The 24,237-nt window shown below is 30.7% G+C and overlaps 2 protein-coding genes and 1 long non-coding RNA gene across 3 annotated transcripts; 2 read left to right on the top strand and 1 right to left on the bottom strand.

Annotated features, from left to right (window-relative positions):
- Nucleotides 1-1,849: 1,849 nt before the first annotated feature.
- LOC107408197 (pyrophosphate-energized vacuolar membrane proton pump) lies at nucleotides 1,850-15,284 on the top strand. Its single transcript, XM_060813796.1, has 11 exons — nucleotides 1,850-2,371; nucleotides 4,145-4,719; nucleotides 4,805-5,184; nucleotides 5,635-5,721; nucleotides 5,808-6,138; nucleotides 6,359-6,769; nucleotides 6,865-6,924; nucleotides 7,023-7,226; nucleotides 11,636-12,795; nucleotides 13,340-14,332; nucleotides 14,826-15,284. Exons 1-10 carry the CDS (start codon nucleotides 2,113-2,115, stop codon nucleotides 14,310-14,312), a joined length of 4,440 nt encoding a protein of 1,479 aa, XP_060669779.1. The 5' UTR covers nucleotides 1,850-2,112; the 3' UTR covers nucleotides 14,313-14,332; nucleotides 14,826-15,284.
- Nucleotides 15,285-15,823: 539 nt separating this feature from the next.
- LOC125423823 (uncharacterized) lies at nucleotides 15,824-17,375 on the top strand. Its single transcript, XR_007242534.2, has 2 exons — nucleotides 15,824-15,960; nucleotides 16,701-17,375. It is a non-coding gene; the product is annotated as an uncharacterized LOC125423823 (long non-coding RNA).
- A 978-nt stretch (nucleotides 17,376-18,353) lies between these two features.
- LOC125423822 (protein SRG1) lies at nucleotides 18,354-21,067 on the bottom strand. The gene is made up of 4 exons (XM_048479286.2): nucleotides 20,710-21,067; nucleotides 19,706-19,953; nucleotides 19,081-19,408; nucleotides 18,354-18,756 (listed from the first exon to the last, which is right to left on the bottom strand). The coding sequence occupies exons 1-4, from the start codon at nucleotides 20,932-20,934 to the stop codon at nucleotides 18,514-18,516; spliced, it is 1,044 nt and encodes a 347-aa protein (XP_048335243.2). The 5' UTR covers nucleotides 20,935-21,067; the 3' UTR covers nucleotides 18,354-18,513.
- Between the last annotated feature and the right edge of the window lie 3,170 nt (nucleotides 21,068-24,237).

The raw sequence follows: 24,237 nt of genomic DNA, 5'->3' as shown, positions 1-24,237 counted from the left end.
TCCGGCACGGAACGCGTATAAAATACGCCCTCTGGAGTTATCCGAATGAGCACCACGTCAGCCGATTAATACCAAAAAAGGAAAAAGAAAAAAAAAAAAAAAAGGGGCAAAAAAGAAGAAGATAAACAGATTCAACTCAATCTTACTTTACGCGAGACATTCTCAAACAAATTACGTGTCGCGGAATGGGTTGTTAGCAGAACGATGTCGTCTGAAAGCGGTTTGCATTGTCTCGTACCAGGATGAGAAACTTCCTTGTCCTGGGAAAAAGTCTTCCGTAGTAATTGTCTGTCTGTTTGGTCATTTACCTGACAAAAATTTAATTATTATTTAAATTAATTATTTTTATATTTATTTTAAAAAAGGTTATTAAGGGCATTCCATAAATATGTGTGGTTAATTTTGGTAATTAAGGTGCAATCATGTCGAAGCCAAATCATGCCATGTGAGGATTAAGATTGCCGGTCTTAGCCACCTCAGCAAACTCTCGATTATTGTTTTTTATCTTGTTCGTAATGTAAATTTTCATACATGGAATAAAATTTGAATTTATTTATTTATTTTAAAAAAATCAGTGGTGTTTATATTATTCATTAAACGATAAAATCTTTTGTATTGTTTTAAAGGTTTTTTTTTTTTTTTAGGTTCTAAAAGTAAAAAAAGAAAAAAAAAACGCTTTTTTGTTACTATATTTTGTGAAATGGACAATTTAATACACGTTTTTAAATGCTTTTTGTTTTGATAAGCGTATTTAACTGATTTTAGTTGAAATGGATAAACTCAAATTAGCTAATTAAGCATACAATTTAAAAGGTTTTTTTTTTTTTTTTAACTATAATTCCAACATCTGTTAAGAGAAAACAGTTTTTGGGGTTTAGATTGATAGTCAAATCTGTTATTAAAGAAAATATATTTATTATAATGAGTGGTAATTTTTTTGGGGACAAATATTATTAATTCATTTTTTCATAAAATTATAAACTCATATTTTTTTCCCCGTAACTTAGTAGTTTTTAGAGCTAAAAAATTGACTTAAAATAAAGCAATCAATAATCCTCTTATTAACTGTAAATAGGATTTGTGATGATGATTGATTACAAGTAATATTAGTTAGTTTTTTAAACCATTTATTTTTCATTTTTTTTTATTTTTAAAAATATTTTTTTAAGAATTTATTTGATTAGTTGACTACTACTACTATTACTAATAATAATAATAATAATAATAATAATAATAATAATCTTTTATTTCATTATATTGTCTTACAAAGTAACTCATTGAAAAAAAAAATGTATAAAACAAAAATTGGAACATATAGTTCATGATCCTGAATAATTAGGAAATATTAATTATTAATTGCACTTTCACCGACATAATATACAAGTACAACTTTAATCACCATAAATCATAAAAGTATAAAAGTATAAAAATATCTAAACTTTTTTTTTCAGCCACCAAAAACTCAAGGTAAGACAATTAATCACCTACCATTATTTAATATCCCCGGACAATTTTTTTTTTTTTTTTTTTGGCGAAGTTTTATAACATTATACGCAACTTACACAAAATTTTACTAAAAATAAGGGAAAAAATATATATATATAAACTGGATGAGCTGGTGCTGATACTTCCCAAATGACTTTATCTATACAAAAAATTAATAATTTTATATTACTAAAAAAGAAAATAGAAAAAAGAACTAGATCTGGCAGACAGGCAGTGGCCATCTCTCTCTCTCTCTATCTCTCTCTCTCTCTCTCTCTCTCTCTCCCCTCCAAACTCCAAAATTTGAATATTGTTTATTTTTTTAATTATAGGAATTTATATAATTTTCTACCACACGCGCTCTCTGTCGCCCAAAAATTCCATTTCCATATCCACCCCCTCAAACACACACACATACACACGCACACACACACACTCTCTCTCTCTGTGTCTGTGTCTATATATAATAAGTCCCTCACCACCCTCTTCACCTCCTCGACTCTCTCGTATATTTTCCTTTCTTTATTCGCACCGCCAAAAGAGCTTCCATTTTTCTCTTTTTTCTTTTTTTTTTTTTTTTTTTTGTTTCTCTGTGGTTGTGGTTTTGTTGTGAAGGTTAGAAGAGGCATGGGGGCGGCACTTCTCCCAGATCTCGGGACGGAGATACTGATCCCGATTTGTGCGGTGATTGGAATCGGATTCTCTCTGGTTCAGTGGTTCTTGGTCTCCAAGGTTAAGGTTTCTCCTGCCAGAGATTCCCACAACAACAACAACAACAACAACAACAAGAATGGATATGCCGACTACCTCATCGAGGAAGAAGAAGGCCTTAACGACCACAACGTCGTCCTCAAGTGCGCCGAAATCCAGAACGCCATTTCTGAAGGTCCCTTTTTTTTCTCTTTCTCTCTCTCTCTCTTTCTGTCAAACACAAGCTTTTGGAATTGGTGGCTTTGACTGATTCCTGGTAGATCCGACGTCGTTTTGTTTTTTTCTGTTTCCCTTCTTTTTTTTTTTTTTTTTTGTGTTTTCGTTTTCGTCGTGTCTGCTTGAGTTTCCCGAACTGAGATATTGCTTAGGGTTTCATTCGTTTATTAATGTGTTTATGTGTCTGTGTTGTATCATTTTGGTTTGAGATATATATATATATATATATATTTTTTTTTTGCAATTTTTGAGTTACTTTGAACCTTTTGTTTAGTGGGGACTAGCGTAGCGTAAGATAGAAATGGTTGAACTACTTGAAAGCCATATGACTATTTTTTGTTTTTTCCTTGGAACCTTTTTTCCAGATCTGAAATGGTCGATAATTCTAGAATTTGGGGCCCAGTGAATAATTTATTATTATTTTGCGATCAAATTTATTTTTATGGTGGTCATCGTATCTTGTTGTTTAGACTTCATGAATTTCATTTGGATCTTTTGTTTTTTAAAATATTTTCTGTTCTTTTATTATGATAGTATTCATATTGATGCACATGGTTTTGCACAGTTGCAATCAAAAAGAATTTTGCATAATCGCCGATATAACCCAAAAAAAAAAAAAAAAAATCGAAGTTGATTTCATTATTGGACTCTCAAACGGCGTTCTCTAATTTGTTTTAGTTTATCAATTTGGAAATTTTTTTTTTCTTTTTTTTTTTTGGTGCATGAATCTTTTTTTTTTTTTTTTTTGAATGTGCATGAATCTTTTTATTGTTCTTAGATATTGGGTGGTTCTTTAATCTACTGATCTCTGATGTGTATAGGGGGGGTTCGGTTCATTTTTTTTTTTTTTCCCTTGTTAAATTGTACTATGTAGAAATGGCTAATTTCAGAAATCTCAAATTTAAAGAATTTTTATAAGGATGGAGTCCGCCTATCTGAGGCATCTCAAGATCAGAAATTTACTCACTTGATGCAATATGATTTATTGCTGGGTTAGAGAGAGTATTAGAATTTATTCTATCTAAATTTTTAACTTAATGCTCTTTTTTTTTTTTTTTTTTTTTCCCTCTCTCTCTCTCCTTTTAACAAATTCTTATTTGTGTGATCTTATAAAAGATTCTTTATTGTTGGATAAAAATCTTGGTGTGTGGACATTTTCAAGAAGAGTATACGATCACTTTTGATGTCTTATTAGAAGTAGTAACCCTGTTTGGGAATGCCATTTTGGAGAATTTTTTTAAGATTTACAATCCTGTATGAAAGTTAACCCTTTTTCCTAAATGTAGCCCACGTTTAAGTGACATATTACTTTTTGATGCATTGCTGCAGGTATAGATCCCTGCTTTTTGTAAAAACGAAAAAGAAGTAGGATTTGCTTGATGATAAGCAAGTGAATTATTGACGTTTACAACTTAATGTTGCATGAAGTTCTTTTATTTTTTAAAACATATTGGCAGCAATAAATTTGCTTTCATGAAACTTTTATTTATACTGGATGTCCAAATGTGGCCTAGTAGTAATTATGAAAACAACAATCAAATTACATTGAGTCTACTTTTTGTTATGCACCATCTAATCTCTTTATTTATTTTTTTACCTTTTGTATTACTCAAGTTTGGTGTTTTAATAAAATCATGGTATATATTGGAATGGTTTTTCTTTTATGGATAAATCATCATTTTGCGTGGAACACTTAGGGTTTCACTAACTTTTTGACTCTTGGATGTCACAGGAGCCACTTCCTTTCTTTTTACTGAATACCAGTATGTTGGTGTTTTCATGGTTGCTTTTGCAATCTTGATTTTTGTTTTCCTTGGCTCTGTGGAGGGTTTCAGCACAAGCAGCCAGCCATGCTCTTTTGACCCATCGAAGCTTTGCAAGCCAGCTCTTGCCACTGCAGTCTTCAGCACCATATCCTTTTTGCTTGGTGCTATTACTTCAGTGGTTTCTGGCTTTCTTGGAATGAAAATTGCTACCTATGCAAATGCCAGAACCACCTTGGAGGCAAGAAAAGGTGTTGGGAAGGCATTTATCACTGCATTTAGATCTGGTGCCGTAATGGGTTTTCTTCTTGCTGCAAATGGTCTATTGGTTCTTTACATTACAATTAATCTCTTCAAGATATACTATGGTGAAGACTGGGGTGGCCTTTTCGAATCTATAACTGGGTATGGACTTGGTGGATCTTCCATGGCTCTCTTTGGAAGAGTTGGTGGTGGTATCTATACTAAGGCTGCTGATGTTGGTGCTGATCTTGTTGGCAAGGTTGAAAGGAACATCCCTGAGGATGACCCAAGGAACCCAGCTGTAAGGATCACTGCTTTTGGAATTGTTATTGTTTTAAAAAATTTTCTTTGCTTGCATGTTTATGTTTTAACTTCCATGGTATCAGGTGATTGCTGATAATGTTGGTGACAATGTGGGTGATATCGCTGGCATGGGCTCTGATCTTTTTGGCTCTTATGCTGAGTCATCCTGTGCTGCTCTTGTTGTCGCTTCTATCTCTTCCTTTGGGATCAACCACGAGTTGACTGCAATGTTATATCCTCTCACAATCAGTTCTGTTGGTATTCTTGTTTGCTTGATCACTACGTTATTCGCAACTGATGTCTTTGAGATAAAGGCTGTGAAGGAAATTGAACCAGCATTAAAGAAACAACTTATCATTTCCACTGTTCTGATGACTTTTGGAATTGCAATTGTTTCTTGGATTGCACTTCCATCTTCCTTCACCATTTTCAATTTTGGAACACAGAAGGTTGTAAAGAACTGGTAGGTTTTATTCTGCTTTGGAGAAATATAAGTGTTGCAATGATTTAAGCTTCCATTTTTTGATGTGGTCTTTTATGTTGATCTATGAGGCATTTGCTTGTCTTATATTGTCTACAACACAATTTGTACAATGGTAGGACTGCTTTATAGAAGAATATTTTGACCTTGAAGTAGATCAGTTCCATCTAGAGTGCTTCAATACTTTTCTTGTTTTCTTGTTTTAGAACGCTTGAAAGAGTAAAGTATATATGTCTGAAGCCTTACATTTTGGGCTTTCCATTTACATTTATAAATAAATACAATATGGCTATGAAAATGTATGCATACACCCTCACACTTACACCAAAGCACACATGCATATGAGTGTGTGTGTGCCCCTCTCTCTCTCTCTGCCACATTATATGTATATTACCAGATTCTTATTTTATTAGCATCATTTTGTGTTTGCAGGCAGCTGTTCTTATGTGTTGCTGTTGGTCTGTGGGCTGGGCTTATCATTGGTTTTGTAACAGAGTATTACACAAGCAATGCGTACAGGTAAAATTAGGCATGTAATCTTGTGATGTATTTGATTTTGTAATTTTTAACGAGTTTGAACTTGATTTGTTTGCATTATTGTTTAGCCCTGTGCAAGATGTTGCTGATTCCTGCCGGACTGGAGCTGCCACCAATGTCATTTTTGGTCTTGCATTGGGATACAAATCTGTTATTATTCCTATTTTTGCCATTGCAGTTAGCATATTTGTTAGTTTTAGCTTTGCTGCTATGTATGGTATTGCTGTTGCTGCACTTGGAATGCTAAGTACCATAGCTACTGGATTGGCCATTGATGCATATGGTCCAATCAGTGACAATGCTGGAGGTATTGCTGAGATGGCAGGCATGAGCCACAGAATCCGTGAGAGGACTGATGCCCTTGATGCTGCAGGAAACACCACTGCTGCCATTGGCAAGGTTTGAAAGTCTTCTCTCACGTGTGCAAGCTACACAACCTCCGGTTTCCATTTTAAGTACAAACTGGCCAAATTTGTTTGAACTAACTTTAGTAACTTGTTAGAAACATTATTCATTGGTATCAAATGATGTACTTCATTGATGAAATTCATGGATGTATGAATTAATCAAGAAGGGCTTTCATAACATGGCTGATTGTTATTTGGTGTTTTTGTTTCAGGGTTTTGCTATTGGTTCTGCTGCTCTGGTGTCCCTAGCCCTTTTTGGTGCCTTTGTGAGCCGTGCATCAATCTCAACGGTTGATGTCTTGACTCCAAAAGTGTTCATTGGTTTGATTGTGGGTGCTATGCTTCCTTATTGGTTCTCTGCCATGACAATGAAGAGTGTGGGAAGTGCAGCTTTAAAGATGGTTGAGGAAGTGCGCAGACAGTTCAACACCATCCCAGGTCTCATGGAGGGTACTACCAAGCCTGACTATGCAACATGTGTTAAGATCTCAACTGATGCTTCCATCAAGGAGATGATCCCACCTGGTGCCCTTGTCATGCTGACACCCCTCATCGTTGGTATCTTTTTTGGTGTGGAGACTCTTTCTGGTGTCCTCGCTGGGTCTCTCGTCTCTGGTGTGCAGGTAATTGCTGAATAACCTTCTTTTTATAAAAGCACCATATATGTGACTTATGAATAGCTTATAGAATGAAACCTAAATCTTCTTGACATTTATAGATTGCTATCTCTGCATCCAACACCGGTGGTGCATGGGATAACGCCAAGAAATATATTGAGGTAAGCATTTGATTGGATTTTTAGGACTCCTTCCTTACTAAATACTATTTTGGTTTCATGATGCGTCTTGTGTGCTAAATTTCTTACTGGGGTTTTAGGCTGGAGCCTCAGAGCATGCAAGAACCCTTGGTCCAAAAGGATCAGATCCACATAAAGCAGCTGTTATCGGTGACACCATTGGTGACCCACTGAAAGACACATCTGGGCCATCACTCAACATCCTCATTAAGCTAATGGCCGTCGAGTCGCTTGTTTTCGCTCCTTTCTTTGCTACCCATGGTGGCCTGCTTTTCAAGATCTTCTAAGTCGAAGGATGTTACAGAAAACTGGGGTATGGTTCAGCAATTTATGGACCCCCTAGTTTTATCCAGATCCAATGTCGTCTCAAATCTTCTGCATTTTTATTTTGCTGATCCCCTCTTTTTTTATTCATCTTCCTTCCTATCAAAGTATATTTAGTCTGTAGGCCAATGTTATAGCTTTTTTAAAAATAGTGTCTTCCAAGGTTGAATCGGCAAAGGAAAACTTTCCCCTTTGTAGGGGTTAATTATGATGACGATGATGATGATAATTGTTGAAGAACTCGTGAAGAGTTGCAATGCCTTTTGGTTATTCATTTACTCAGTAAAAAACTGGTTATTGTTCATTTTGCATTTGACTTCTATTATATTTGATTTTGAAATGCAAAAAAAACAAATGGGTCAGTTGCCTTTCTGGCTTTTATTTTGTTATCTTCATCGTATTGCAATTCAGAAAGCTCGCTAATGGAAAGGTTGGTGCATCAAATCAAAATTTCGAATGGGAAATTTCCAAGCTATTTTGATAAATGCACCTTGTGTTTTGCGTGGGAGAAAAATTAGGTGAATTTCTTCTTTTGATTACCTCACGATAAAACGTGCGAAAATTGGAAAAAAAGGAAAAAAAAAAGAAAAAAAGAAAAACAAGGGGACAAAAAAAAAAAAAAAAAAAAAAGGAGAAATGGTACGGTGTAAAACGTTGTCCTACTTGATGGAATAACATGTACAAGCATCAAATTGTTTATAGAATTTGTATGGTAAATATTTTGGTAAATAAATTTTGTTTAGTAAATGATAAATCAATTGTTTATCAAATATATTTCATAAAAAAAAAAAAAAGAAAACATTGTTTATCAAATATATTATTAATAGATAAAAATTATATGACATTGTATTAGTATTTTATTTTATTTTTTTGTTGGATCATAACAATATATTAATAGCTTGAAAGTTAATATAAACTATATGGATATGTAAATCCTTTTCTTTCTTTTCGTTCTTTTTGTTCTTTTTGTTCTTTTTTATTTTTTTATTATATTACTTTTTTAATAAAGTGGAAAAGGGAATTTTACTATGATCACTTATGGTTATATAAACTATACAATGTTAAAATAAAAGAAAATAATAAGATAAATAAGTAAATAAATTAAGTAAACAAATTAATATCTCTAGGAATAAAAACAAAGATGGTATAACAAATCTAGAAAATCTATATAATATATAAAAAAAAAAGTATGTGCCATGTGTCAGCATATCCTTATTCCAAATTCCCTCCAAAAATATTATTTTTATTTATTTTTTATTTTATTTATTATTTATTATTTATTATCTTATCTTTTATAGATATAACCAAATATATGTAAAATTAATTTTTGATATAAATATCCATAACTATCAAATAATTGATAAAATTACATATAATAATAATTTTGAAATAAATTAAAAATAAATAAAATATTTGGTTTTATCTTATTTACCAAATATATATTTATGGCCTAATTAATACACATATATATTATAACAGAATAATACATATATATATGGCTTAATATTAGATGACCTAATATATATTATAACAGGCCTAAATATATACATATATATTATAATGGTATTGTGGCCTACTATATATTTTAATAATCTATTTAAAAAAATATAAAAATAAAATAAAGAAATTAACTATTAATAAGAAAAATATTGATCTATTTAATTAAACTTAAAAATATTTAAATTTTAATTATTTTACTTGAGAATAAATATCACTTTACCAACAAAATTACCTCTGTCCATAATTATTTGATTTGTAAACATTGTTTGTCACATAAATTTATTAATGTATAGATTTCTCCAAAATATTATAGTTACTTTTATTGGTTTTTTCTTTGATTATTAAAAAAGGTACTTTTAATAGTTACTTTTATTAAACATGTATATAATAAAAGATTTTTTCATTATTAAAATATTTTACATAATAATTTCACAAAATAATACATATCCATATATGGATATATAATAAATGAAATTTCATTATAAAATAATAAGAGTAAAATGCGGCAACTAATAATAAAATTAATCTTCTTACTAATAAATATATAATGAATAATGTATTTTTTTAATATTTTCCAAAAAATATTTAAGATTTACTAGAAAATAAATGCTTAAAAAGACATGTATATATATATATATAAAATTTTTTTTAATATGCATTTAAAAGATAATTTTAAAATTATGATAACATATACATATATATGGTCAGCTATCATTTATATTTTATTTTGTTAATAATAATTTATCAAAATATTCTCCTCATTATTGTAGTATATATATATATATGTAATAGATGTAATTTCAATTATAATATTGATATCTTTATTTGATATCTTTCAAATATATGTAAACAAAAATAAATTAATAGTGAGATTAAATCTTCTTATTTGTTTTTTTCTTAAATATTAAAAGATAAAGTAAAAAAATATGTATATAATAAATGATTTTCTTATTACTAAATATATTTTACCTCAAATTTCCATATACTAATACATATTCATATATGTATATTAATAAATTGAATTGCATTATAAATAGTCAGATTAAAATATAGTAATTAATAATTATATTGATCGCCTTACCAAGAAATTTAAGGTAAATAATGCATTTTTAAAATATTTTCCAAAAAATGTTTAAAATGTGCTTATATATATAATTTTATGTCAACAAAGGAAATAAATATTTAAAAAACAATCTTAAGATTATGATAATAGATATATAGCAAGTGATATTGTATATATATGCATATATATATTCATACCATATTCTCAGTAAATAATAAAAATACAAAAATACAGAAGCAATGATAAAGAATATTACATGTATTCAAATTTGAGTATATAAATTTTATATACTTAGAAGAAAATATTAAAAAAAATTATAATCTAACTATAAATATTTTTATTAGTTTTTATATTTGTTTTATTGCAAAATAATAAGATTTTATATATAGTAATTAATAATGGAATTGATCTCTTTATTTTATTATATAATAGAATATGTTGTTTTCATTAAGTATATTTGACATAAAAATTCTATATATTAATACATATTCATATATATATATATATATTTATATATATATATATGTAATAAATGAAATTTCAATATTATAATATATAGATTTCAATTATAAAATTGATATCTTTATTTGATATACTTAAAATATATATAACTATAAATAAATTAATAATAAAATTGATATCCTCATTTGATTTCTTTTTAAAATTTTAAAACATAAGGTAAAAAAACATGTATGTAATAAAAGATTTTCTTATTATTAAAATATTTCACATAATAATTTCATAAAATAATACATGTTCATATATAGATATTTAATAAATGGAATTTTATTATAAAATAATAATATTAAAATACTATAACTAATAATGAAATTGATTTTTTTATAAATAAATTTATGTTAAATAAAGTATTTTTTTAATATTTTCCAAAAAATGATTAAGATGTACTTATATATGTAAATATATATATATGTTAACAACGGAAATAAATGCTTAAAATTATAATAATATTAATATACAATAATCTTAAATAATAATAATAATTAATTAATTAATTAATAAAATTACATTATGAGTATTTAATATATGGAAATGAATTATTTATAAGAAATCAAAATATCTTTGAATTTGAATTTAAATTTTATAAATGAGAAATATTATTTAAATACATTTGAATTTGAATTAAATTATATAAATGAATTTAAATTTAAATTTCATAAATAAAAAAAATTAGATAGAGAAATTTCATATATAAAAAATATTATATCAGTAAATATTTTTAATTTTAATTTTATGATTGTATAGTATTGAATGTAAAAATAAAATTTATAATTTTTAATCAACTTTTATAATATAAATTGAAAAAAAAATTTAATAACAATAAAATTTTTAAATATATTTAATTATTATAAATTTAGATACACCATGTCATACGGAGATAAATGCAATAATAAACTAAAGAAGAAACCCAAAAACAGATTCACAATAAACATGTTTGAAAATCTGACAGTGGAAAGAGAGACGTGGGAGTATCGGAGTCGGGTCGGTGATGGAGCACCAAATGGCTGTTTGGGCGCGATGTCAATGAGTATATATTACTGTACATTGTGCTGTGTTGTATTCCTTTTTTAATTCTTTTCACTTTCTTTGGTAAAAATCGTTTTATAGATCTTTTTGGTCAACATCGTCACCTTCAACTGCCATTTGAGCCGACACACCCCCCACCCCAACCCCCAACAAAACAAAAAAACAGAGACATTCATGTTGGCAATGCCGCCTTCGACATTACAAATTACACGAATTGGCGGAAACATCGTAGTTTCACCGTTGCAGTGAGCCGCTTCCTAGGATTTTTCCGACCAACCAGGTTTTCTTTTTCTCTGTGCCTCGACTATGCCACTCTCCGTCTCCCTCTCTCCTCTCCACCCATTACCTCCGAATCCCTCTCTCTCTCCTCTCTCTCTCCCTCTTACTCCACCACCCCAACCTCTTTCTCTGACTTCCAATACCCAAACTTTCTCCCTCCGTTATCGTCCCCTCAAAATCCAATCCCTCGACGCTGCTCAACCCTACGACTACGAGTCCAAAATAGCAGCCGATTTCCACACCTCAAATAAGCTCAAGATTGCCATTCTTGGCTTCGGCAACTACGGTCAATTCCTAGCTCGGACCCTCGTTCGTCAAGGCCATACAGTACTTGCCCATTCCCGATCCGATCACTCCCATGTCGCTCGCCAACTGGGCGTCTCTTTCTTTGCCGACCCAAATGACCTCTGCGAAGAACATCCAGAAGTCATTTTGCTCTGCAGTTCCATTCTTTCTACCGAGCTGGTCCTCAAGTCTCTGCCACTGCAGAGATTGAAGCGCAATACGTTGATTGTGGATGTTCTGTCAGTTAAAGAGTTTCCCAAGAATTTGTTGCTTAATCTGTTGCCTAATGATTTCGATCTCATTTGTACACATCCGATGTTTGGACCCCAAAGTGCTCGAAATGGGTGGAATGGGCTCTACTTTGTGTACGAGAAGGTTCGAGTTGGGACCGAGGAATCGAGGATCTCAAGGTGCGAGAAGTTCCTCAACATTTTTGCTAAAGAAGGGTGCAAAATGGTGGAGATGAGTTGTTCTGATCATGACAAATATGCCGCAGAATCACAGTTTATTACTCACACCATTGGGAGGGTGTTGAATGAGTTGAAGTTGGAGTCGACTCCGATTAATACAAAAGGTTATGAGGCTTTGTTGGACTTGGTGGAGAACACTGCTGGTGACAGCTTTGATTTGTATTATGGGTTGTTTATGTACATTAACAAAGCTTTGGAGATGTTGGAGAGGTTGGATTTGGCTTTCGAGGCTTTGAAGAAACAGCTTGTTGGGCGTTTGCATGGTGCTGTGAGGAAGCAATTGTTTGGGAATGCAGAGGGGGCACGGATTAAGCTTGAGAGTTACTTGGCGGCACAGCATGGTTCGAATGGGGCTGCTGCTTCGGCCTCTTCCTCCAAGGGAATGAGGTAAAACCCCTAATGTTGCATATACTATATGGTTTTATGCAGATTCCAAAAAAATATGGGTTTGCACTTTATTGGTGAATAAATTTATTTTATTTTATTTTATTTTTCTCTCTTTTATTCTTTTAGAATTTAAATTTCGGGTTTGTTTAGTTTGAGCCATTTGTGTGCTTTAAATAGTGAAAGAATTTGCAAGAAATCTTAGTGTGAATATGTTCTCTTTTGAGCTTGATACTTCATTTATATATATAAAAAAAGAAGCTAAAAAGAAAAGGGTTTTGGCCTGATGGTCAAACTCGAAATGACATGGTGGATTAATAGCTAAAAAAAAATAATGACGGGAATCATGGAAATATTTTATGGAGTATGATGACTTATTTTCCAATTTTGTCCTTGCTAATTTCATGTGAATTGTGAGCGTGGTGGGGAAGCGTTATAAAATGGACAAGGAATGGAATGAACAATTTCTGATCCCAACTTTAGTGATTTCATGCTCGTAGTACCATAGTGCTGCTTTTAAACAAATAATCATTCATGTTACCTTCAGGTTTCAGAATGTCGACCCATCCATTTACAAGAGAGCACAAATCGTCAAACACTTGGATGATGATTCAAAGCTCAAGATTGCAATAATTGGATTTGGCAACTTTGGACAGTTCCTTGCTAAAACCATTGTCCGCCAAGGCCACACAGTTTTAGCTTATTCTCGAACAGACTACTCTGATGTGGCTCAGAAACTAGGCGTGCAGTACTTTTCCGATGCAGATGATCTTTGCGAAGAGCATCCAGAAGTAGTGCTTCTTTGTACTTCCATTCTTTCTACTGAGAAAGTTCTCAGGTCACTGCCGGTTCAGAGATTGAAGAGAAATACTCTGTTTGTTGATGTACTTTCTGTGAAAGAAGTTCCCAGGAATTTGTTTCTTCAGAATCTACCCCCATATTTTGATATTCTCTGCACGCATCCGATGTTTGGACCAGAGAGTGGTAAAAATGGGTGGAATTCTCTACCTTTTGTTTATGACAAGGTTAGGATTGGAAGTGATGAATCAAGAGTATTGCGATGTGACAGGTTTCTTGATATTTTTGCACAAGAAGGGTGTGAAATGGTGGAGATGTCATGTTCGGAACATGATAGGCATGCAGCGGGATCACAGTTTATTACACATACAATGGGAAGAGTTTTGGAAATATTGGGATTGGAGTCGACACCAATCAACACAAAAGGTTATGAGACTTTATTGAAGTTGGTGGACAACACAGCAGGGGATAGCTTTGAGCTTTATTATGGCTTATTCATGTATAATGTAAATGCAATGGAACAACTGAAGAGGCTGGACAGGGCTTTTGAATCATTAAAGCAGCAGCTTTTTGCACGTTTGCACGGTTTTCATAGGAAGCAACTGTTTGAGAATGCTGATGAATCTCAAGATTTGCAAGAAATACTCTTGTTGCCGAAACTCTCTGAAAATGGTACTCTGCCAGCATCTTCTTCACATGCTCTTAACAACCAAAATGATTGATTCAGTCTTCCAAAATTTTGGTGAGCAGAATGGTTACCTATTTTTGGTGGTAAATATTATTAGTCAAAGATTCAGAAAATTAATGTTCAATGTCTAATCACTCTAGCTTTGTCGGTATTACTTCTTAAATGGTCGCAGATTGATATTCTTATGATTTGTTTTAATTTTAAATCAATTAATGTTTTATTTTCAATTATTTTCAGTTGGTAAAATTAACTGTTTTCAACTTGCTGGAAGTTAATCTCTTCCTTTGTGATTATCTTATCTGGCATGCCTATTTATTTTCTTTTTTGTTTGCTTGTAATTTGTCCCCTTTACGAAGACAGCTTGTGAGAAACATAGTAAAGCTGGATACATTTAAGTTCAACCTAAAAATCTGATGTTAATGTCAATTATTTGCCAGGCAGTAATTAATGATTATTAGTACTATTTGGATAGTGATAATGTTTATATCAGAGGACCCAAAAAAAGAAAAAAAAAATGTTTATAACTTATTTATATTTTGTTTTGTAGGGTTCAAAGGTTAAAGATATTGTGGTAACTTAATCAAAATCCAATTAGACTGATTCCTCAGACTAAATGACAGTTGGTGTTATGTACCCGTTCCACACAAAATGTAGCTGCTTGTTCTCCTTACCATTGAATCTAGAGTAACCATGCTCCATACTTGCAAAAAGCAAGATACAGAAAGTTTTTAAGGTGTCTTATTGTGTATTTTTCTTTTAGCTTTTGCGGTAATGCTGTACATGGAAGAGTGATTCAATTTGAGTTGGATGCAGTACTAGAAGAGGTTCCAAATTTGGTTGCGGCCTCATAATACGTGACAGGGGGATGAGCGGAGATAGACACCTTAGTAATTTAATGGAAGAACCATCAAAATGTTTTGTTCGTTAGAGTAATAAACTCAGGAGTTATATTTTACCTTCCTTGTTAACATTGGCACTAATGAAAGAATTTTATGCTGTTTTCCTATATTGGTCATTTGATCTCTTTCTCTAACTTCATCTGTTACCTACTTGATTGTTAAGCTATTGGAAAGCGACCAATTTCCTTGTTAAAATGTTCTCAGCCTCTAATATCATGTCTAGTTATCTCTTTTCAAAGGCTTAAGCTATTGAAAAGTGGTCTAATATTTATGTATATATTATCTTAACAACCTCCACTTGGATTGAGGATCTGTTTTTATCTAGGTTGGATTAGGATAGTCTCCTGAGTTGATCTCAGTTTAACTTATATGCATTTTAATAGGTGTTAATTTATTGCGCTAAATTTAAATAATCACGATTAATTCTATTATGTTTCACTTTTGTAACTGTCAACCTCACTTGTATTTTGTTATTTTAAAATAAAAAGTTTCAATCATGTTGGTAGATCTATGTTGGATCAAATACATTTGGCATTTGAGACCAGATTGTTTTTTCTAGTTGGGAATCACTAATCTCTTCTTACCAAACCCATTTTTCCTTTGACTACAAGGGTTTTGTGGGACAGAAAGACTTGCCCTGTTTTAATTGACAGGTTCTTTCTTATACTCTGAAATGTAAGAATTTTATGTTCTCAGTAAGAAGATAGAGAAGAAAGATACCACCTAAAAACTTGGGGATTTTCAGGCCAAAATTTGAGATTACGTTGATCTTCTGGATATACGGTGAGATATAGTCTGTCAATCCAATCGAGTTTCCATTGCTCTGAAAGAACCATGTCATTCCCATAGCCTTCAATATCATTTTCTCTGGAGTGCTTCTGCTTCTCTTTCACTGGAAGTTGAAATAACTGTCTTGTAATTTCACGCACTTCTTCTAGGAATTCAAGTGTCATACCATGGTTTATTACCTGTAACACCAAAAGCAACCCTTGTTTATGTAACACCAAAATTGTTTTGTAAGACGGTTTTAAATCCTGTGACAGGCATAAAGTATGGTGATGTGCTTATAATTTTTTGTTCGAGATATCATCAATGTCAAAAGTTAAAAGAAGTTAACACAATAGATAGCTAGACTATTAGGTTATCATGCCATGTTAAATTACCATAAACCCCCAAATTTTTAGATGTCAGGAAAATATATTCCAACTATATGTATATATTTGGTTCCAAATTTCATTTATTGTTGCTGTCCATGGAATAATTAATACTTATTCACACATCCACGTTCTAGATACAAAGAACCAAATAATTTCCTCAGATAGCTTCAAGGCTGATTTGCTGGTGCTCATTATATTTAGAAATCCATGCATGCTTGCTTTATTTTATTTTATTTTTTATTCTTTTTTGTTGCAGCATATATTAATATGGGCTAGAGAGTTAGAATAATCATATGAATAAAATAGGACTTGACAGTCGTATGCATACCAAAGATCATGTTTGAAGTATCTGTTGCTTGATTTCAGACCTGAATGCAACCCCAAGTGTTGAGAGCTGAATGAAGTTTCTCTAGTTCTTGTGCAACCTCTGAAGAAGTTGTAAGAAGGCCAAGAACAATAGTTGGTATGTCCATGTCCGGGAAAGCATCATTCAGAGACCTTCTGGCACTTGTTCCCCTTCAGAAGCCAACTCTTGGACGGTTTTCGAAGGTACCTCCATCTAGGCTAAAAGATAGGAACTTGCCGGCACCTCCTTGGTCCCAAATGTTGGGTTTCTTTATGGTATTGGTAATGTATGTGATTCTATTTATATAAGGTGGTGACAAAAGTTTGCCTTGGACCATCAAATGCTAACAAAAATTACACTTTCGTATATAAAATTACTCTTTCACATTTAGAAAAAGCTATTGAAAGAGCTCCTGTATGCCTCCTATTAACATCCTAGTGGTAAAGCCATCACTTTTTTTGGGCGAAGGTCGAGCCTTGAAGAAGACTTTTCAGGAACAAGAAAATTACATGGTCATTTGGGACTTGAAAAATGGAAGCCGAGGAAATTGGAAGGAGGCGCTCGATCCGACCACTATTTCAATCCTTTTGTCATTTCATCTTTTATTTATTTATTTTATTAATTTTTTTTAACTGACAAAAACCATTATTAATTAGTCAATTATTCTTATATAATTATCATCTAGTGCTTTTGCAGTGCAGATCCCAAATTTTATAATTAAAACAAGCAAAAGCATGTGACCCAGTAATGAAGGGCAACTAAGCTCATATCGCATCCTATATTTCTCACTCTCCCTTCCATCGTATCCACCCCTGTTTCCCTTATTGCAGATAGTAAACGACACTTAACCCTTTTTTTTTTTTTTAATTTTTTTTTGTTTTTATTATTTTTTTTTTATTTTAAGTTTCTGCAACTTTATTCTTTAGATAGTAGGACCTTCAGCAAGCTTCAATTCAAAAAGGAATTAATTAATACCAACTTCATAATTTCTGTCCACTTCTCATAAGGTAATGAAAATCATGATCATCCATTTCTCGTCAAGGTTTAGAGATAGAATATGTTAATCATATTTTCATGTCTTTCTTTTTTCAATGCAATTTATTAATACATTTTCTTTTTGAACGATTGTCATACCTTTTGCTCTCTCGCTCTCTCTCTCTTTCTCTCTCTGAATGTGATCAAGTTCTAGCCAAAAACATTTCCTACAAGAGCATGCATGCCTGCCATAGGTTTTTGAAGTTCGAGCAAGAGATAAATTTTACAGCTTTGGTTTAGATAGCAGCAAAACCGTTATGACCTATTTAAACAAGAAAGGTAACTAGATAACATATAGAGAAGGAAATACACAAATTTTTTGAGGTGAAGGATTCTATAATTTCTTTTCTCCTTTGTGATATCTTAATGGAAGAACTACCAAAGTGTATTGTTCATTAGAGTAATACACGCGTTGTCACAAGTTCATGTTCATGGGCTTACTTACCTGTATGATTGTTAAGCTATTGGAAAGTGAGACTACCATTTATATATATATTACCTAAATACTCTTTGTTTATATGCACACATAATATGTTATATTTGAATTTTTCCTGTATCAATTGATCTCATTCTTGGTAGATGGTCTTGGAAGCATATATATATATATATCAGTATAACTTTTAGGGGGCAAAGTCATAGATGCCCACGTGAGGGCAGAATGAAGAAAATGCTATTTCCTTTCAGAACAAATAATTTTGTCCATATTTTATTTATCCTATTCAATAAAATACTGGATATCAGTCCAATAATACATGCTTTTTAACTTTCACAAACCGTTATTTTAGAATATGCATGCAATTATACTTGAAGTTTTACTGAATCAATTGGTCTCTTCCCCTGCTGATAGTTTTCGAAAAATAAATCAACATAACTTTTAACCATTTTGTATAATCTGGGCCTCGACTTGGTGACCAGTCCTTCAATAGGTTCAATCTCTCTATCTGATTCTGGAAGATAGAACACTGCAATAGAAATCCTGTTTCTTTCTGAATTTGTCAATACCCTATGTACTGGGCTCTTGAACATTCCATTACTTGATATCTGCATGTTACAAACAATCAATTGTATAATGTAAACAGATATGTAGCAACGGATTTGAGAGAAACTTTTAGGAAACTTATCTTAGAGTTAGGTTCAAGCCAAAACAACAATGGAAGAGAAATTTGTAGTTTCCTGATGGGTTTTGTAAAGTGTTTTGTCTTGCACTCATTTTGCTTTTGATTAGAATTCAAATACAATCATTATCAATAACCGATCATCCCCAAAATGAAAAGAGAATCTATACACATCTACAATAATTTAGTTCAAAAAGCTTTGCAAGTCTACATTGCAGGCATGCTTACTAAAGATTATAGCAGTGATTACCTCTACTTGATCACCAACATTAATGAAAAGAGCCTCAGGAATGATTGGAGCTCTGTACCACTGGTTGTCTTTCAGAACTTGAAGACCTTCGACATTTTTGTCTTGCAAGAGAATGGTGATTGCTGATCCATCTGCATGTGGTTTGACGCCGAGAACAAGGTCAGGCCTCGAAGATCGGGGATAGAAGTTGAATCTTGCATCCATTTTCGCTTTTTCTCCATACTGTTCCAGGAAGCAGTTATCCTCCAAGTTCAATGACCGTGCTAAAGCCTTAAGGACAAGTTTACTTACTGATTTTGATTTCAGGGTAAATTCCTGCAAAATTCCACTGCAGTGTTCATTACTAACACCGTTAGATTGTCAAAAACTCATTTTCTTCACTGAATGGGAATGCTTTTTTCATATTATTTTGGACATAAATAGATAAAAGTAGAGATTTCCCTGTTTTAATTTACAGGTTCAAGTCTTGATGGAAAAGTATGTAGAACACATTTCAAACTCTTACAGGAGTTATTTTTAAAATAAATTTTCCAATTAAGTACCACATAAGAACTGTGATGAACAAGGATCTTTCTCAAATTCCATGAATGATTAAGAATTTGGTGCGTCAGTGAGAATAAATTACCTAAAATATTGGGGATTTTCAGGCCAAAATTTGAGCTTACGTTGGTCTTCTGGATATATGGTGAGGTATAGTCTGTCAGTCCAATCGAGTTTCTGTTGCTCTAAAAGAACCATGTCATTCCCATAGCCTTCAATATCATTAACTTCTCTGGAGTATTTCTGCTTCTCTCTCACTGGAAGTTGAAAGAATTGTTTTGTAACCTCACGAACTTCATCTAGGAATTCAGGTGTCATACCATGGTTTATTACCTGTAACACCAAAACACAATCCCTTGTTCATGTCATAAAAATCGGTTGAATTATTCGAAACCAGAAAGGAAAAAAAAAAAAAAAAAAAAAAAAAAAAAAAAAAAAGCTGTCACATAATCAGCTTAGAATATTCTTGATGTAACAGTTTTAAAATCCTTAAAAAAACACAAAATAAAGATTTTGATATATATGCTTCTACTTTTTTTGTTAAATTATATCAATGTCACAAGTTATGTTAAGATAAAGCATAGTTCGAGACTAGTTCTAATATCATGTTAAATAACTATAAACCCCCACAACTTCAGATGTTAGGACTTAGTTATATAAATCCCATCTCTCTCTCTCTCTCTCTCTATATATATATATATATCAAGTTAAACACAATAAACAGGTAACTAATCAAGTTCCTCTTCTTTCATCAATATCTGTACTTTGTCCAACTTTGATATCTGAACCCAAATTTCAATTTTCTGTTCCTGTCTTTGGAATAATAGTTATTCACATATCCACATTCTGGTTATAAACATCCAAATCTTTTTCCAAGCTAGCTATGAAGCTAATTTAATAATGCTTATCAGATTTAGAATATCATGCTCTTTTCTTGTTGCAGCATATATTATTGACCCAAAATATATATATATATATATATATTATAAATGGGCTAGAAAGATAAAATAACCATGTGAATAAAATGAGACTTAAAACAGTATACACAAAAAGATGATCATTGAAGTAATTTGTTGTTTGACTTCAGACCTGAATGCAACCCCAAGTGTTGAGAGCTGATCGAAGTTTCTCAAGTTGTTGTGCTGCATCTGAAGAATTCAAAAGAAGAAGGCCAAGATCAATAGTTGGAATGTCCATGATCGGAAAAGCATCAATCAAAAATCCCCCATCGCCGTCTCTCTGAATATATCTTTCAGGCACTTGTTCTCCAGAGGCCAGCTCTTGGACAGTTTTGGAAACTACTTCGAGCTCCATCTGAGTGGCAGTTTCAGGCACCTGGAAATGAAATGTTGGGTTTATGATATTGGGTTCTGGTGAATCTAATAGGGGTTCAAAATATCAACTGAAATTTTGGGTGGTATGTGAGGACAAAAAGGCTCTTGACGTAACGAAATTTGACTTCTACTGAAAAAGTTTCTAGATTAAGTAAAATAAAATAAAAATTGAATGCTTTTCCATTAGCCTCGCTGGTTTATTTAGATAACATTGTTATTGGTCACAATTGTCAAGGTCCAAATGGACCGCTGGACAACGCCGACATGTCAATTGAATTGAATAAAGTGCTTATCCATTTTCCATGAAAATTGGGTATTTATTTCTGTTTTTATTTTTCATACTATAATTATTTATTATTTGATTGGAGGTTTCTTAGTTCTTGTTATGATTATTATTATTATTATTAATATTGATTTGCATAAGTGTAGGTGTGGAAGATGCATTTAGTCCATTTACACTTCTACCGACGTCCAGAAAAGATTTAGGGAAATTTCATCTGTATTTTCAAAATTTATTGGCATGCTCAAGATTTAAAAAATCATTATTAATAATTTTAAGGTCTAGAATAATCATTATTTACCACATTAGGATTAATTTTTTAATAAATTCATATATGATCTTTAAATTCAAAATAAATATTAAAGCTTTATTCTATGGTTTTTTTTATATAATAACATATATTAAAAATTGTAATTTATTTATCATTCTTTAATTATTTTTGTTTATCATTGTATAAATGAAATTATAGTATGCACTATTATAAATTAAATGATAAAATAATAAAATAATATTTATTTTAATCTATAAGATTAAAATAAAATTTTCACAAATTAAATTTTTTTTTTCAAAAATCAACTATAAAGGTGTTACTGATAATTATTCAAACATTAAAAAAGTAAATGATAATTTTTCAAAGCTAGGGAGCCAATGAGTTTTACCGAAATCTCACAATATAGATGGAAAATTTTCCAAAGTCTTATAGAAAAGAGGTGAGAGTGGAACATAAAATAAAATAGAAGCAGCGAAAGGAGGAAGGAGGCATCCGACAAATATTTTAATAATTTCATTATTTAATTAGTCAATTATTCTTATAATATTATGCAAGCTGGAAACCGTGGTGGCATTATCACTTTTCCTACAAAATGAAGCGCTTGAAGTAACCCACCTAACAAAAGCCAAAAAAGGTTTCAATTTGCTCTTTATTTGATCATATTTATTTATTTATCTACACACATATTTATATATATTTGTGTTGTTGTTTGAGAGATCAAAATAGGTATTTGAAACTTTATCAAAATGAACCTTATTTATAAACATTTTGAGATGGTTTTCCAGTTTTATTTTTATTTTTTATTTTTTAATTTCTTATTCTTTTAACGGTGTAGTTAGTTTTTTTAAGTTTGTAATTAGTTAATAAGTTTAAGAATATCATCAACACAAGTCAATTATACACAGCAAGAGTAATTTTTTTTTGAACATATTTAGAATAAAATGCTAAAAAGAATATTGAAAATCAAAAACAAAAAGCACAAACTTTACCAAACCAACACTTGGCGGACCATGTAAAAAGTGTTTAATGGAGTTTAAATAAAAAAGTTGTTGCCAGCCGAATTGGTAAGTGCCATGCTTCTTTATTTATCCCTATCTAGGTTCAAATGTGATAAAGTAGCAATGCTGATAATTACCCAAAAAAAAAAGTCATCCTTTTTATGTTAAAAAAAAAAAAAGAAAGAAAAAAAAATCAAGTCCTTTACAACTTAAAATTAATAGAGTATCCCAGGACCCCCGTTCACTGTTTAAATAGAAAAGAAAAACCAAAAAGCGAAACCTTTTAATTGATAGGAGCATTTTTAAGATCAATAAAAATTTAAAATTTTTTGAAAAAATAAAATATTCGTGTGCTTGGATGATTTTTAGCAAAAGAAAATTATAGGTCTCAAGGAAAATTAAATCTTATAATGTAGGAAATATGATGAAAAAAATTCCAAAAAAATATTTTGAAATTTTAATAAAATTAATTTTATATATTTTATGAAAATATAATTTTATCCTCAGTTTTTTAAAAAATTAATTAATTACTTGTAAATCCTAAATATTTTGTTATAAACTAAATACTTTAAAAAAATTATTTATAGGAAATTGATTACCAAAATAATGATTATTGGAAATTAGTTCTTTTAAAATTTTGACAGTTCCCACTGAAATCTAAATTTTTTTATACAATCCAAACAACAATTCTTTTTCCCAATTGGCATTTATAATTTAACATATTTTCAAATTTTTTTAATATCTTAATTTTCTATTAAAATCAAATTGACAAGAATTTTTTATCATTTATAACAATTTCTCCCATCCTATATTTTAAATCCACAACCTCAGGACTTAATAATATAAAAAAGATTAGTTGAAGTACTGTGGTTTTGGTGCATACTAACTAGTACCAAATTAAATGAAATGATTATAACCAATGGTGTATACATAAATTTTCATGAGGGAAGGCCAATTTAGAACCATGAAAATTTCAGCAAAATCCACTAATTATTCCGACTCCACTGTTAAATAGAGTGGGTTTTGAGATCTATTAACTAAATTAGATAGAAAATTATACTCGCACACAATATTCAAAATTTTGGTGTAATAGAAATATTGAGAATTCAAAATATAAAAATATTCATGAAAATATAAAAAATTATCGAGTATTCATAAAAATTCATAAAAATAATAAAAATTGATGAAATTTTATTTTAAAAAATAAAAATTTTATTTGAAACTTCTAGATTAGCTTATTTAATTAATTAATTATCAAATTAACTATTAAAATTGTGAGAATATTGAATGAATATTTTAGTTCTTTTAATCTATCGATTTATAATAGGCATTAATAGTTAAAAATATATTATTATTATTAAAAATATATAAATATATAAATTTAATAAAATTATTTATTAATTAAGATATATAGAACAATTATTACAATTACATTTTATTTTATAAATGTCATTTCAATACTATAAAAAACTTTTAATAGTTGTAGAATTGTTTTTATTTTCTTCATTTTCATTTTAAAATGTGAAATGTAAGAGGTAATTACTAAAATATGTATTTTCTTGATAATTTTACATATAATTATTAATATATCATTGATACCGAAATTTTGAAACTTTGGTTTTGCGAAAATATATTTCCTGCTTATCTTTCAATTTTTTTTTTCTATATTCTAATTTTATTTACTTTATAATATTTATACAAATATTAAATTTATTATTGTAAAAAATAATAATA

The sequence above is a fragment of the Ziziphus jujuba genome, chromosome 1, assembly GCF_031755915.1.
Source record: "Ziziphus jujuba cultivar Dongzao chromosome 1, ASM3175591v1".
In the NCBI taxonomy this organism is placed as follows: Eukaryota; Viridiplantae; Streptophyta; class Magnoliopsida; order Rosales; family Rhamnaceae; genus Ziziphus; species Ziziphus jujuba.
This window is presented reverse-complemented; position numbering and strand designations above follow the sequence as displayed.